Source organism: Dendrobates tinctorius, unplaced genomic scaffold, assembly GCF_039654945.1.
Source record: "Dendrobates tinctorius isolate UK_male_01 unplaced genomic scaffold, ASM3965494v1 ptg000103l, whole genome shotgun sequence".
Lineage (NCBI taxonomy): Eukaryota > Metazoa > Chordata > Amphibia > Anura > Dendrobatidae > Dendrobates > Dendrobates tinctorius.
This window is the reverse complement of record NW_027361771.1, coordinates 12,229,710-12,245,369: the sequence shown is the minus strand read 5'-3', so window position 1 is coordinate 12,245,369 and position 15,660 is coordinate 12,229,710. Positions and strand designations below refer to the sequence as shown.

The 15,660-nt window shown below is 42.1% G+C and overlaps 1 protein-coding gene across 2 annotated transcripts in view; it reads left to right on the top strand.

The window, feature by feature from the left end:
- Nucleotides 1-15,660, top strand: part of TBC1D16 (TBC1 domain family member 16) — a 92,166-nt gene that overhangs the window by 37,231 nt on the left and 39,275 nt on the right. For both annotated transcript variants that reach the window (XM_073588081.1, XM_073588079.1), the window contains exons 2-6: nt 1,265-1,472; nt 2,323-2,794; nt 7,073-7,255; nt 7,885-8,032; nt 12,678-12,839. In XM_073588081.1, the coding sequence (XP_073444182.1) occupies nt 1,301-1,472; nt 2,323-2,794; nt 7,073-7,255; nt 7,885-8,032; nt 12,678-12,839 (1,137 nt within the window). In that variant the 5' untranslated portion in view covers nt 1,265-1,300. The remainder of the gene's footprint in view (nt 1-1,264; nt 1,473-2,322; nt 2,795-7,072; nt 7,256-7,884; nt 8,033-12,677; nt 12,840-15,660) is intronic.

Below are 15,660 nucleotides of genomic sequence, written 5' to 3'. Positions count from 1 at the left end.
TTCGACCATAGCCAGGTGGATTTGGCTGACGATCCAGGAATCCTACCGCATCAGAGGCGCAGCTGTTCCAGCAGAGATCAGAGCGCACTCAACTCGAACAGTGTGCGCCTCTTGGGCTCTTCGGCATCAGGCATCGGCGGAGCAGGTATGCAAGGCGGTAACCTGGGCCAGTCTGCACATATTCTCTAAACATTACAATGTCCATACTTAGGCTTCAGCAGATGCAAGCCTGGGTAGAAGGATTCTCCAAGCAGCGGTGGGTGGCGCACCTTTAGACAGGAGGTGCATGTAGCTTTTACCGGTGAGTCGACTTCCCACCCAGGGACTGCTTTAGGACGTCCCACAGTCCTGAGTCCCCCAATGAGGCGAAGGAGAAACATGGATTCTTGTGATACTCACCGTAAAATCCTCTTCTCCGAGACGCTCATTGGGGGGGCACAGCACCCACCCTGCTAGCTAATTGGCTATTTTTTGTTTATTAATATGTATTTATGATACTAGGTGGGTTTTCTAGACATGTTACCTGCATTGAGGTTGATTTTGTCTTTTTGTGATCTCCTATTGCTTTTGCACCGAACTGGTTTTGCCTGCAATTGAGGCGAGGGTGTATACTGCAGAGGAGGATCTAACCTTTTTTTTCAATCACTTAGTGTCAGCCTCCTGGCGGCAGTAGCATACACCCACAGTCCTGTGTCCCCCAATGAGCGTCTCTGAGAAAAGGATTTTACGGTGAGTATCAAAAAAAATCCATGTGTCACAGCTGCAACCAATCACTGGCCTCAGCGCTTGTGCCATCAAGAGAGCAACTTATCAACAGAGATCAGAGCAGCGGCAGAGATGCAGTGCTAAACACAGTGAGGATGTGTAACAGCTGTAATTGTTATTTTATAGGTCTACCTAAATTTTTAAACTAGACAATCCCTTTAACGGCCTGCTCTATACAACTAAAACAGAATATGGAAAAATATGCGGCCCATGAAAGGGTCAAGGAAAGTCAGAGGCCTTCACTGAGTATAAGTTTGACCAAAGATGCTGATGATCATGTACTTCCGGGCAGCCTACTTTGTAATGCTGCTATGAGGGGCAAAGCAATGGGGAACAGGCGGGACATGTGAAGCATATAGCATTCTACATTATTGTTTAATGCATTTTTATTTTTGATGTTTTATTGATATACTGTAATATTTTTGTAAAATAATGAAGAGTATATATTCACTGATCACTTTATGCTATGTGTTGTGATAAACAATGTCTTGCTTTGCAGGAACTATATAGTTTAACAGATGATGGAATTGATGCCATGTCTCTGGGAAAACTTCTTCGCCGTGCTTCATCCAAGGCCTCCGACTTCTTGACCTTAGGCTCTGGGGGAGAAAACTCTTCAGTACTGGATGGAGAAATATTATTCTCTAAAAACAATGTATGCGTACACCCCCCAGAGCTGCTTCAGAATGTTGCATCCCACCATCCAGGTGAGTGATCACATTAACCAATGGTGTTGTCAAGCCATGCAAAGCCTTGTATATGGATTAGGGTTTTTTTTTTAGATCAGGCCCTTGCAAAGTGCTAAAATGGAATTTCCCTGCCTGTTTTATCACTGGGTTGTTTGTTTTTGCCACATCCACAGCTCTTTGAGTGCATCTTAAATTATGTCAGTGACATAAGCTCAGCTGCCGGTAGGAATTCCTATGTCATTGACTTGTTTTATGATGAACTCAGATGGCTAAAGATGCGCAAGAACACTCACTCCTGTGATAAAATGGGCAGTTAAATTTGTTACCTCAGAAAGCATCAGCTTTTTTAGCTAGAAAAAGGAGATGGCCTCCAAAATGTTTCAAGTGTGATCTCTTGCTGCACATAGCTGTGCTTCTGCTGACCTCTCCAAGCCCTTTTCAGCTACGTCCAAAGAACTTTCTGAAAAACAATGACTGAAAAATAAGTATGTTTTATGTTATTGGATCATTATATTTGATATATTTGTGAAATGGTGAAGAATGTCATTGAATTGTGAAGCACAGTCTCCTTGCTTTAAGATCACTGTTGAGGCCAATGACTGTCAGCAGTGATCCTTTTTTTGTTTTTTCTTAAATATAATTTACTACTGTTCACAAAAATTGTTGATCGCATTTCTAACCCATTTTACGTGTATTTTTTATATTCTTAGTGGTATGTACTAACTTGTATATACAGTCAATGTTGATTTTATCTGAAACCCAATCCTGTTATCTCCAATTTATAGTCATCATAAATTTTCCGAACTACAAAAATAAGATTTAATTCTTCCTACTGCTTTTAATTACTTAGTAATTTTGTATTTTTCAGGCTATTTGTGTGTGTACATGGAGAAAGATGAGACCCTGGGTGCTACACTAATATTGGCCTGGGTCCCTAATTCGCGCATACAGCGGCAGGATGAGGAGGCTTTGCGCTACATCACACCCGAAAGCTCCCCTGTTCGAAAAACGCATAAAAGAAGTCGTCACATTGCTAATTCTACATCTTCTACTTTTCCAAAGTCTTCTGTTTTTACCAAAGAGAACACTGGGGATGCCCCAAGCCCTAGCAAAGCTGACTCCATTTCAGAGCGTAATACCTCTGATGGCTCCGCAGAAGGAGCAGCAGACGTCACAGAGCAAGGGGAGGACGAGAGGTCTCTGGACATATCGTCTGATGAAGTCAGCAAAGATAGTACTTTGGATTCCGATTCTGATGCCTTCTCTTCCCCCTTTTGCATGTCTCCAATTTCTGAAGCTCTTGAAGAAAACAGTTCAGTGTTTTTGGAGAATGAACCCAGGTAAGTTAATATTGGAGCCAATTCCAGTTTACTGTTTATATACAGAACTGAATCAATTACTGGCACCTAGAATAAGGGGATCTGCAGCGGATTTGGTGTACAGTAGCATAATATCCTATGGGGAAAAAAAGATGCTGTGCAGACGCTGCAGAATTTTCATCGCGGATTACGCTGCAGTTTGCCATCTCCTCCATTGAGGAGATGCAAAACCGCAGGATTATCCGCAGGTAAAACCGCAGGTCTTTTGACCTGCAGATTTACCTGCGGATTTTACAATATCCACGCTGCCAAATCCGCAGATCATTCCGCAGCGTGTGCACGTAGCCTTAAAGCTACGGTTTCTGTCCCTAGTGCTGATCCTGAAGCCTTTGAAATCTGTAGCCAATTTAACTTTCTGCTTTAAAGAGGACACGATACCAAGTCAAAAGTAGTCCGTTTTTAGTTACCGTGTTTTATTTCCTCTCTTCCACTAAGTATTCCCTTCTATTGTTAGTTTTTCAATTCCGCTGTACAGTTCCAGAAATGTGGGCATTTTTATGTAGTGTTAATTATAATGGTCTTTACCATTGCGGTGGTGCTCAAAGGCTAATTATGCACAGCAGCCCTTAGAGAATTGTGTGAGACACTCCACACCCTAGGTAACAAAAAAGGCCCATTTTTCTGGAACCGTATGGCGGATTTGGAAGAAAAAAAAAAAATTAAATTGATTATTCGAGAGGTTTCTGTCAGTCAGTGATGTGGGCTGGGTGATACAGGGCTCAGCATTCTGAGAACTGCTAAATCTACTGCAGAAAAAAAGTGATTCTATCAAGATGACAGCATACAAAGCAGCAAGTGACACATTGGTGGAATCAGGTTCTCTGTCCCTACCTACATAATGCTGCTCTCAGATTACATTGCAAAAACCTGGCGACTGGTTTGCTTTAATTTTTTAAGTTTAATTTTTTTAAGTTTGTTTCCTTTGAAAAACTACAAAACATACATGTCTGTGGTAATGGAGCCGGGCAATGTGATGCCTGTGGTTCAGGCAACATGAATCAGCTGTTTGGATCACCCAAACGTTCATTCATGGACAAACATCCTCGGCAATCAACTGGTAAGATGCACCTTTCATGTGTACTTTAAAAAAAAATTTAAAAAAAGGATTTTGCCAGTGGTACATCCCTGTGTATAAACCAGTTATGTGCTGCCAACCATTAGGGAAACTGGGGGTTGGGGGTGAAATATTGTACGACTGGAAAAAAGTAAAGCCCCCTTTCATTTACCATAAGCTCTGGAGGCAGGTTCTCCTACAGATCAGTGTTCGGCCCATAGATCTTAACAGCTCATTTTCATATTTAAAAAAAAAAAACAAAAAAAAAAAACGTGCTTTTCTCTGGACTAAGAAATTGGATGTCTGATATAAAGATATCACTATATTCAGATTCCTATGACCTACTTGTCCATATAGACGTCTTAGGAGATTAGATCCTACTGACAGTGCTCTTCTGTAAATATGACTAGGAACGACCTCCTAGTCTTCATTTGTCATTTTTACAAGGAAATAATGTAACTTATTAATATTGTTTATATAGAAATGTTGAGGGTGTACTTATTTAGAAATTCCATGTTGAGAGCAGAGTACTGCATTGCGCAGGCGCCGGGAAATGTCAGAGAGGTCCGGCGCCTGCGCACTGCAGGACTCTGCTCTGCCCTCAAGAGGGCAGAGCAGTGCACCTGCGCAGGAGCTGCGACGGGAAGCAAGGAAGAGGACATCATCATTAGAAGATGGGATGCACCAGACCGCGACACCCATCGGACCAAAAGCGGACCCGGATCGCCCCTGGGTGAGTATAATATAACTTTTTTTCTTTTTCAGGTTACATCTTGGGCTTATCTACAGCATTACAGAATGCTGTAGATAAGCCCCTGATGGCGGTGTCGGCAGCTGATAGTCGAAAAAATAGGTGACAGATTCCCTTTAAGGCTTTTGTGCCATTTGTATTTTTTTCAGCCCTCTTCATTTTTCTAGCTTTGCTCATAATGTGGGCTAAGCTTTTTGTTCTCTGGATGTTTCAACAAATTGATAATTTTTTTTAAAGGCAGACCACAAAATCTCTCATTTTTTTATTTTTGCATAGTGGAAGGCACACATGCAACTTTTAAGTCTTAGTAAAAGTGCTGTGCAAAATATTCGAAGATCATAAAAATGACCAATTCTGAATACTTTTTGAATATAAAAATGTTTTACTATAAAATATGAGGGGCTGCTGATAAGTCTTTGCCTTTACCCAGAAAGAAACCAAATAGGAAGATGAAACTTTACATTTATTCCACATACTCTCCACTGATGTCAACACACTTCTTACATCTTTATTCCAAGTTCTGTAAGCCTTGCAAAAAGAAGGATTTCGGTTGTGCCTCAAACCAGGCATCCATAACAGCCGTGGCATCAGAAATGGTGTGAAATTTGGTACATTTAAGGTGTTTCTTCAGGTTTGGAAACTGATGATAGTCGGAGGATGCTAGACCTGGTGAATAAGGTGGTGGTCAACCAGCTGGAAGCCCAGCTCTTCCAGTTCTGCCTTGGTCGTTTGTGCAGTGTGAGCAGAGGCGTCTTGCAGGAACAAGATTCCTTTGGACAGCTTGCCGCGCCTTTTGGCCTTCAGAGCTGCCTTCAATTGGTCCAAAAGTTCAATGTAATACCTTGAATTGATGGTGGAACCCTTTTGAAGGTAGTCCACTAGCAGCACACCCTCCTTATCCCAGAACACAGACGCCATCACCTTAGTGGCTGATTGTTGCACCCTGAACTTCTTTGGACGAGGAGAACCACTGTGCCTTCACTCTTTTGACTGCTCCTTGGTTTCAGGGTCATACAAATACGTTCAGGTCTCTTCCATAGTGACCAGTCAATCTAGGAAGTTCTTATCAGTCTGGAAATGCTGACAAATGGACCAGGAAGTTTTCACTAGCATGCTTTTCTAATCTGTTGTCAAACATTTGGGGACCCACTTTGCAGATAGCTTCTTCATGTCTAAGGGCCCCGTCACACATAGTGATCTCGCTAGCGAGATCGCTGCTGAGTCACAAGTTTTGTGACACAACAGCGATCTCACCAGCAAGATCGCTGTGTGTGACAGCGATCAGCGATCGGCCCCCCTGCCGGTATCGCTGATCGCTGCAAGAAACCTCTGGACATTTTTTGTCGCTGATCTCCCGCTGGTCAGCACGCATCGCTACGTGTGACAGGCGGGAGACCAGCGATCAGCTGGTAACTAAGGTACACATCGGGTATCCAAGGGACGCGCGTCCCTTGGATACCCGATCTGTACGTTAGTTACCAGCGCGCTGAAGCAGGAAGCTGGTAACTAACGTACACATCGGGTATCTAAGGGATGCACGTCCCTTGGATACCCGATGTGTATGTTAGTTACCAGCTCCCTGCATCAGCGCGCTGGTAACTAACGAACACAGCGACGCCGCGCGCTCGGCGTCGCTGTGCTGATCGCTGGTGAAGCTGTCTGTGTGACAGCTCACCAGCGATCACATAGCGACTTACCAGCGATCCTGACACGTTGATATCGGTGTCGGGATCGCTGGTGAGTCGCTATGTGTGACTCCAGCTTAAAAGTTCATGGATAATTACACAAATGCGTTCAGGGGAAATCCCCATGATGTTTGCTATTGCTTTAGCTGAAATTCGCCGATTCTCCAGTATGAGGTTGTGCACAGCATCGACGGAACAACAACCACTCTCGGTCGTTCAAGACGTTCCTCATGGTGCTGAAGTGGCCCGTTAAAATTTTGGAACCCAGTTCTTAGCTGTAGAATATGAAGGGCATTGATCCCCCAACGTCTGCGACATATCACCATGAATATCCTTCGCGGACTTTCCTTGCAGAAACAAGAACTTTATCACTCCTCTGCTCTCATTTGCTGTGAATATCGCATTAGACTTTGCCATTTTGTTTTCCCGTGTGCATAGAACACTTGCCATAAGCTAAAAACACAACATTTTGAAAACATAAATTAGACACCTTAGGCTTTCATGTGATGTAACATTCATTACCATAGAAACAAAAAAAAAAATCACAAAGCCAAAGACTTATCAGCAGCCCCTCGTATTGTTGGTTAGACAATCCATTTAGGAAATGCTTTACTGCTAAACTAAAGTTTGTACTGGACAACCACATGATTTTTACTATTAATCTGCTCCTTTTTTTAATGCAATATTGAAATATAGAAACGTTTTTATATAAAACGATTAACGGCTTTACTTTGTGTCCTTTTGGTCAGACAAGAGGCTGACATGGCCTGCTACGCATCTAGTCCAGATAACCTTTCCCAATGTTCAGAAATAAATGGTCGCGGAAGCCCCGCTAAGTGGGAGGAGCAGCAGAAGCTCCTGGCTCTTGAGCAGACGTGTGGAGTTTTCCGGGTCGATTTGGGTCAGATGCGTTCACTGCGACTCTTCTTCAAGTAAGTTCTACATTTCTCATCAGTATATGAAATTACTATTCCTTCACTAACTTTGATTTAACTTTTCTTTTTTTTTTTTCATTAGAAGCTGCAATATATTTTTTGGCACATCTTTTACTGTATCATCAGTGTCATGAATAATATGTTAGAGATTTTCCAATTAGCAATATTTATCAGCTAAAACTCACATGTTGCAGATGGAGAAACACCCAACCCGTCAATGTGTGCTGATTAATAAATGATAAATGACCATGGAAAACATAGAATGGATTTGGAACTGCTTGTCACAGTGTTCCTAGTGTAAAATATACTTAATAATATATTAGTTTTTTAATACATAGAACATTGTGGTCCCATAATATGCAGCCGCACACGCCAATATGGTATTTCAAGGGCTGCATTGTTTTCGATATATGATTAGTATTAGTGCATGCTGTACACCAAAGGGCTTATCCAGGACTTTATTTTTACGATGGGTGTAATTATATATATAATATTATACTACAGCCACCCCATAGATTTTCTGGGAGTTGATATGTTGTGACACTACTAACTTGAATCCTGCACACTTATATACCTCCCCATGAGGCATTAGTTTTCATTTGTTTCTCTTTTTTTTTTTTTTTAAGTGATGGAGCTGGTACTAGTGGACAATTGGTGATAGCCAGCAGGGAAAGTCAGTACAAAGTATTTCATTTCCATCATGGAGGACTGGGCAAGTTATCCGAAGTTTTTCAGCAATGGAAATATTGCCGTGAGCCTCAACTCAAGGAGAAGGTGAGAAGACTATACACTGATGCCATCCGTGAGATGTCCGTGACTAGTATTGCTACTTTATCATCAGTTAAGCTGGTAAAAAGACCTGTCTCTGCGATTTCTGCACTGACACAGCCTGTAAAATATCACGGAACAACCCTATCCATAGACTATAATGGGTATGTGTTGTATCAGTGAAAATCTCAGAATTCATCCATGAAACACGGATGTTTCTCAATGAGACCTTAACGTGCTTGAGTCCAAGGTTATTCACTAACTCTCCTTTTTGAATCGGAAAATCCCATTTTAGCTATTATCTCCATATAGAAAATGTAGCATTAGCTGGAATTGTAAATGGGTAGTTTTTCATACTTAAATTATTTTCATCTGATCCTCCCAATTTCGGCAAGTGATATGTATGATGATGGCCATATTCTGCCAGATGTCCAGTTTCACAAGAAGGATAATTACAGAGCAGGACTTTTCTAACTAACTGTATTAGAATCGTAGAGTTGGAAGGGACCTCCTGGGCCATCTGGTCCAACCCCCTGCTCAAAGCAGGATTCGCTAAATCATCCCAGTCAGATGTCTGTCCAGCCTCTGTTTGAAGACTTCCATTGAAGGAGAACTCACCACTTCTCGTGGCAGTCTGTTCCACTCATTGATCACTCTAACTGTCAAAGTTTTTTCTAATATCTAATCTGTGTCTCCTCCCATTCAGTTTCATCCCATTGCTTCTAGTCTTTCCTTGTGCAAATGAGAATAAAGTTGATCCTTCTACAATGTGACAGCCCTTTAGATATTTGTAGACAGCTATTAAGTCTCCTCTCAGTCTTCTCTTTTGCAAACTAAACATTCCCAAATCCTGCAACCTTTCCTCATAAGACAGGGTTTGCAGACCGGTCACCATTCTGGTCGCTCTTTTCTGAACTTGCTCCAGTTTGTTGATGTCTTTTTTAAAATGTGGTGCCCAAAACTGGACACAATATTCCAGATGAGGTCTGACCAAAGAGGAGTAGAGGGAAATAATGACTTCACGTGATCTAGACTGTATGCTTCTGTTAATACATCCTAGAATTGCATTTGCCTTTTTTGCTGCTGCATCACACTGTTGACTCATATTCAGTCTGTGATCTATTAGTATACCCAAGTCTTTTTCACATGTGCTGTCACTTAGCCCTATTCCTCCCATTCTGTATATGCCTTTTTCATTTTTATTGCCCAGATGTAGTACTTTGCATTTCTCCCTGTTAAAAACCATTCTGTTAGTTGTTGCCCACTTCTCCAGTTTATTTATATCTTTTTGAATCCTCTCTCTCTCTTCTCTAGTATTAGCTATCCCTCCTAGCTTTGTGTCATCAGCAAATTTAATCAGTTTACCCTCAATTCCTTCATCTAAATCGTTGATAAAGATGTTGAACAATACAGGGACAAGGCTTCTCAATATTCTTCAACTTGGGCTTTACCAGACAGACGATGGTAATACTTGTACCTCCACAATGGTCATTGCTCTTTCACCTTAAGACCCCAAGCCCTGAGAATGAATACTAACTATAAGATATAGAACTAAAGAAATGGCATCCAAGAACCCCATAAATAAAAAGAACTGATCACACTTTCTCCCTCTGTAAAGCCTTGCTGTTCTCCCCTCAGGCATCATACCCTCAAAATAAATGGACTCCAGACCGGACTCCAAAATAAAATGACTCATGATGTCCTAAATGAATAACGACCTAGACCAAACTTCCTAAATAAAGACCTGACTCCTATATTACACACACCGGCTCACCCTCTGTCCCTTTGCTGCTCTTCTCTTAGGCTTCAGGCACTTGAACATATTTAAGCTGGTTCTTCCAGATGTTGTGTAGCGCACCTCTTTTCTGCTTCAGGTGTAGGGGTATTTCCTTAATATTCAGCTATCTGAGCCTCCACAGTCCAATCCTTTTGGATAACCTTGGAAAGAAGGGAGAACACCAGCACCATAAATCGCATAACGTCTAACTTTACACAGTTGACTATTGCCAATAAAGTCCATCCTTGTAGGTCTTTGACGGCAGTCACTTATCAGTGCAGAAGTCATGTTGTTCATGTGCAGCGAGTACTTTGCCTCCTGTTGTTATGATCCCTGGATAGACCCAGTGAAGATTTCTATAACGGAAGCAGAAAGTAGTGATGGAAGAGAGCGTTGTCTCACCCCCATGCAAAATGGGAAAGGAGCCTGTCTGGTGAATAAAGTAGCAAGAAAAGTACAGTTCTTCCATATCCATCCTGCATAGTGCCTTGGCCATAAATTCACAAGTTATACGGTGAGATACTTGTGCTTGGTCAACACTGAGCAGGTTCTCCTGCACACAGTGGCACTTCATTTATTGACCATGCAGCTGTTTACATCATTGCTGTCATCAGAGAAAAGATGGCCTATAACCTGTTAGCCTGTTCATTCCACTTAAACAAGAGTGTGTTTGTTCCTAGTCAACGAAAGGGGTACTTTTCCATAATCCACCATTTATTTGAATGGCTCCAACAGGCTGTGAAGATGAGATTTCAAAACTCTAAATGACGTGCTGTTGAGAGGTCATCACTACCCCATAGTCCTGCTCACGCCAAAGGATTTAGTAGAGGACAATAGCTCCCCATCTATCAAGGAGCGTATTGCCGATCGACCTGCAGAATTGATGTTTGTACCAGGTAGCTAGCTATCAGATACTTCATGGAGAGAGGTCACTGTAGGAGTATGGGCACACATTGAGTATTTAGATGCATACAATTCTGCACCATTTCTGTATCTCTTGGAAGAAAATACGCAGCAGCAAAACGCGTCTTTTGCTTGTGGTTTTTGGACAGCAATGAATGCTATAGAGATAGATCTAGATAGGCAGATGGCTGCACAACCCTCCAAAATTATTATAAAATTGCACCCTGTGGTGCTTATTGGACAGCTTTTTATATTTAAATGAATGAATGAAAAAAAATGAAGTGGCGTCCCCCCCATTTTTTGTAACCAGCAAAGGTGAGAGCTGATAGTATCAGGTTGGGAAGGTCCATGGTTATTGGGCCCTTCTAAGCCTAAAAATAAAAGCTCGCAGCCGCCCCTGAAGTGGTGCATCACATTAGATGAACCTATTCTGGCCTTTTGCCTTGGCTCTTCCTGATTACCCTGGCGCAGTGGCAATTCGGGTTGATGTCAGCTGTGAATTTTCCAAAAACACAGCTGACATTAAGCTCTGATGTTAGTAATGGAGTGGTATCTATCTGAAACCCCTGTTCCTAACCCAGTAATAAAAGGAAAAGCACACACACAAATACTTCAATGAAATAATCACTCCCCCACACTTTCCCTACTTCACCACTTTTTATTAAAAAAAATAAAAAATAAAATTCCCCACGTAAGTCCTTAGCAGTCCACTGATTTAAAGGTATTACAGCGTGACCAGGAACGTCTGAAGAGCACTGACGTTACTGACATCACTCCTCTTCAGAGCGGTCATGTCCTAGATCCCGTGTTATAATGTCTTTATAAACTCTTTTGCTCCCCATGCCCAGGAGCTGTGGTATGACCAGACCATATCCCTGTATGGTCAGACACAGCCATTTTACAGTACACAGCAGGGACACATTTATAAAATTATCTCAGCACAGGAACATTTTATTTAAAGCGAACCTGTCATTGGGTTTGGCCGATAAGTATTGCAGCCACTGCCTTTCAGGGCGTATCTACAGCATTCTATAATGCTGTACATAAGCCCCCGATCCGACCTGCAAGAGAAGAAAAATAAGTTTTATTACACTCACCCGGGAGTATCGCAGTTCCTGGTCCGACGCCTCCTATCTACTTGGGATGCTACCCTCCTGCTTGCTTCATGGCTCCCCGGCATCATGCTCCTGCGCATGCGTACTTATCTGCCCTGTTGAGGGCAGAGGAAAGTACTGCTGTGCAGAGGCGCCGGAAAAGGTCAGAGGCCCAGCGTCTGTACACTTCAGTACTTTGGTCTGCCCTCAACAGGGCGAATAAGTATGCCTGTGCAGGAGCGCGATGACGGAGAGCCATGAAGCAAGCTGGAGGGCGGCATCGCAAGAAGATGGGAGGCGCCGGATCAGGTCCTGTGAACCCATCGGACTGGACCGCCTCCCGAGTGAGTGTAATAATAGTTATTTTTCTTCACTTCCAGAACGGATTATACAATGCTGTAGATAAGTCCTAAAAGGCGGTGGCCATAACCCTTATCGGCCAAACCTGTTGAAAGGTTCGCGTTAAACACCTCCAATTTTGGAAATTATTATTATTCCAAGATCTATTGAAAATCAACTGTTCATGGGAAAAGCCGTTTTAAGGGGCTTCGATATGCTCCTCCTTCGGCCTGCTTTCTTCTGTCCCAAGGGTATCTCAGGAGCTCCAGTGCTCGTGGCCCGCATATGATAGCCTTAGGGGCTGCACGTGGCCCCCCAGTCTAAGCAGTTTGAGACCCCTGGTCTACAGGGTTTTTATGACTCAGAATGCTCACTATCTTTTATTGTCATTTTCATAATCCAAAGAAAATGGTGTCTGTAGGGCCTCTGCCCCGCTGCCTGTCATTCGCTCTTAGGAATAAAAGCATTACTGAGAAGTGGTTGTTAGATAGACATAGCTTTTCATTTAATCCTGAATTTCCTATTTCCTCCAAATCAGGTAACAGAGAAGACCTGTCTACATTTCTCAATTCAAAGGCCAAGTATCCTCTCCTCTGAGTCTCATCCTGAAGAGGGTATTTATCAAAAACTGAACGTCTCTAGGTGGTTACAGCATCTTAATGAAGCTGGGCAGGTGGAAGAAGAATATAAACTACGGAAGGTAGGAACAACTGTCAGAAGGGATGTTGGGTGCTTATAAAGAACAGTGCCTATAAGGGAGGACTAACAGTAAAACATAATTCCCAACATTAAACTTTCTCACCTATTCGTAGTCCTTAAGTGATAGCTTATTTATTGGTCAGGGTCTGACCGCTGGGGCCTCCTGATCTGGTGAAGGGGAATTCACATCCCCATATCAGAATGGAGCAAGCAATTTGGAGCACCATTCTCGGGACAGGAGTTGAGTGAATTTTTCAAAATTCGGTTCCGAATATAATTGGCTGCGAATATTGTTTTTGCAATATTGCCGAACATCATTGGAGTCAATGGGAGTTGAACTGAACGAATGTTTGACAAATTTATGTTTGACGAGCCTAATAGGGCACCATTGTGGCACGGATATGGCAAATTCAGATTTGGTGACCGATTCCGAACATATTCGCTCAACTCTAGTCAGTACCCCACCCATCCCCTTTTTATAAAGTAATATTAAATGTTGTGACTTACCTTTTTAGGTTTAAAGTTAGGTCCTATGTCTGGCCCCTAACTTTGATGCAGACTTGCACACCAGACCCGCATCTTTTCCCAGCAGATAATGGCTGAATTATTAAACCATCATCTGCCTGTATTAGCCGTGGGTGTATCAGTAATTTTAAAACGTTACGGGTGTCGGAAAATGGCTACACAAGCAATTTTTGTTTCTTGCAAATTTCCAAATACTTTTTCACCACTTCATTAGAAAAAAAAAGATGCATGTTTGGTATCTGCGTACTCGTAATGATCTGGAGAATCCTTTTGCCTGTTCAGTTTTACCTTCTGGTAAATGCAAAAAAAAGAAAAAAATTGTGAAATTGCACTTTTTTTTTTTTGCAATTTCAACACACTTGGATTTTTTTCCCACTTTCCAGTGCATCATATGATAAAGTGAATGGTGTCATTCAAAAGTAATACTTGTCCTGCAAACAATAAGCCCTTGTACGACTAGGTGGATGAAAAAATAGAAAAAAAGTTATGACTCTTGAAAGAAAGGGAGGGAATAAACAGAAAATAGCCTGGTTATGACCGGGTTAACTATTAACAGAAAGGCAAATTAAAACTTCTTTTGACTGATGTGATCAATTCAGGATTATAATATAAATAAAATTCTATTTTGCTTGCAGAAACTACTTCCAGATAACGTTAACTTCATACCCCTTTTTTTATATTTTAGAAAACTCTGCTTATTAGATGGAATGCATCTTCAGGAAACTACCTGCTGTATTAAGTGTAGTTTAAATGTAATTTTTGCTATATATGTCAAATATTACATATATGTATTTATATTCTGTTTTAACAACAGATACTAGAAATTTTGCAATTTTCCCTCTGGCAACTAGGACTATTCTAGTCACAAATCCTGTTCTTTCAGGAAGTTATTTTTTTTTCAATACAGATTTTTATATGAAAAAATACATTTAGCACAAAAACCTGATTTAAAAGGTCAATTTCTGATGATGATGATGATGATGATGATGATGATGATGATGATGATGATGATGATGATCACAATTTTATCATTGTTTTTGTCGTAAGTAAAGGCCCCATCACACACAGCGAGATCGCTGATTTTGTGATCTCGCCAGTGATCTTGCTGTGTGACATGTATTCGCGACCGGCCCCCCGCCGGGTATCGCTGATCGTGCAGGAATGTTCTGGGCCATTTTTTGATCGTTGGTCTCCCGTTGGCCAGCATGCATCGCTGCGTGTGGCAGCAGGAGACCAACGATCAGCGAGCTCCCAGCACTGTAAGCAGACGCTGGGAGCTGGTATACAAGGTAAATATCGGGTAACTAAGCGCGCGCGTCTTTTAGTTACCCGCTGTGTACCTTAGATACCTGCGTGCTCGCGCTGGGAGCTGGTATCCAAGGTACACAGCGGGTAACTAAGTAATGCGCGCGCTTAGTTACCCAATATTTACCTTGGATACCAGCTCCCAGCGCGAGCACGTAGGTATCCAAGGTACACAGCGAGTAACTAAGCGACGCGCTTGCTTCGTTACCTGAAATTAACCTCGGATACCAGCGTCCTCGCTGGTGAGATCTGCCTGTTTGACCGCTCACCAGCGATCATGTAGCAAGGCACCAGCGATCCTGACAAGGTCATATCATTGGCGGGATTGCTGGTGCATCGTTTAGTGTGACGGGACCCTAACTCTTGTTACTGACCCATGTATTGTCAGCTTAAATGGAATGAAGAACCTCTCATCAATGATTGAAACCACTTCCTTGCATATACTTATACATGTTAATAACATGATTTTTTTTTTTGGCACAGCTGAACGAGCCCATATTATACATTCAGAAGAGACAGACAAAATCTTATTTATTTATTTATTTTTTTAAGAGGAGACATAATTATTGTGTCCACTAGTTGGCGGCATTACCGTGAAGTGCTGCCTTTTCTTGCACCACAGGAGGGCGATAGAGCACAACAGCATTTTTCACATCTTCTTCTCTGGCCTGTGAAAAAGGGAGAAGTGAGGAGAATGGGAAGTTCCTCCATCCCTTTTTGAAACCAGGAGAAGCTGTTGGTTTAAACGTAGACCTCTGCAGTGCTGAACAGACTTGAACGGTTACTCAAGTTGTAGCTTTAGTATATTCACCCATAGGAGAATGTATGCAGGGAGATGATCAAATTACAGTATTTATACCTCATTTATAAGTTGTTCCCTTTCTATGTGATTGAGGCTAACATCTTGATTCATGAGGGACGATCACTGGGAACCCCACCTATCCCGAGAACAGAGACCTATCTGAATGGAGTGGAAGTTGCACATCTCCGTT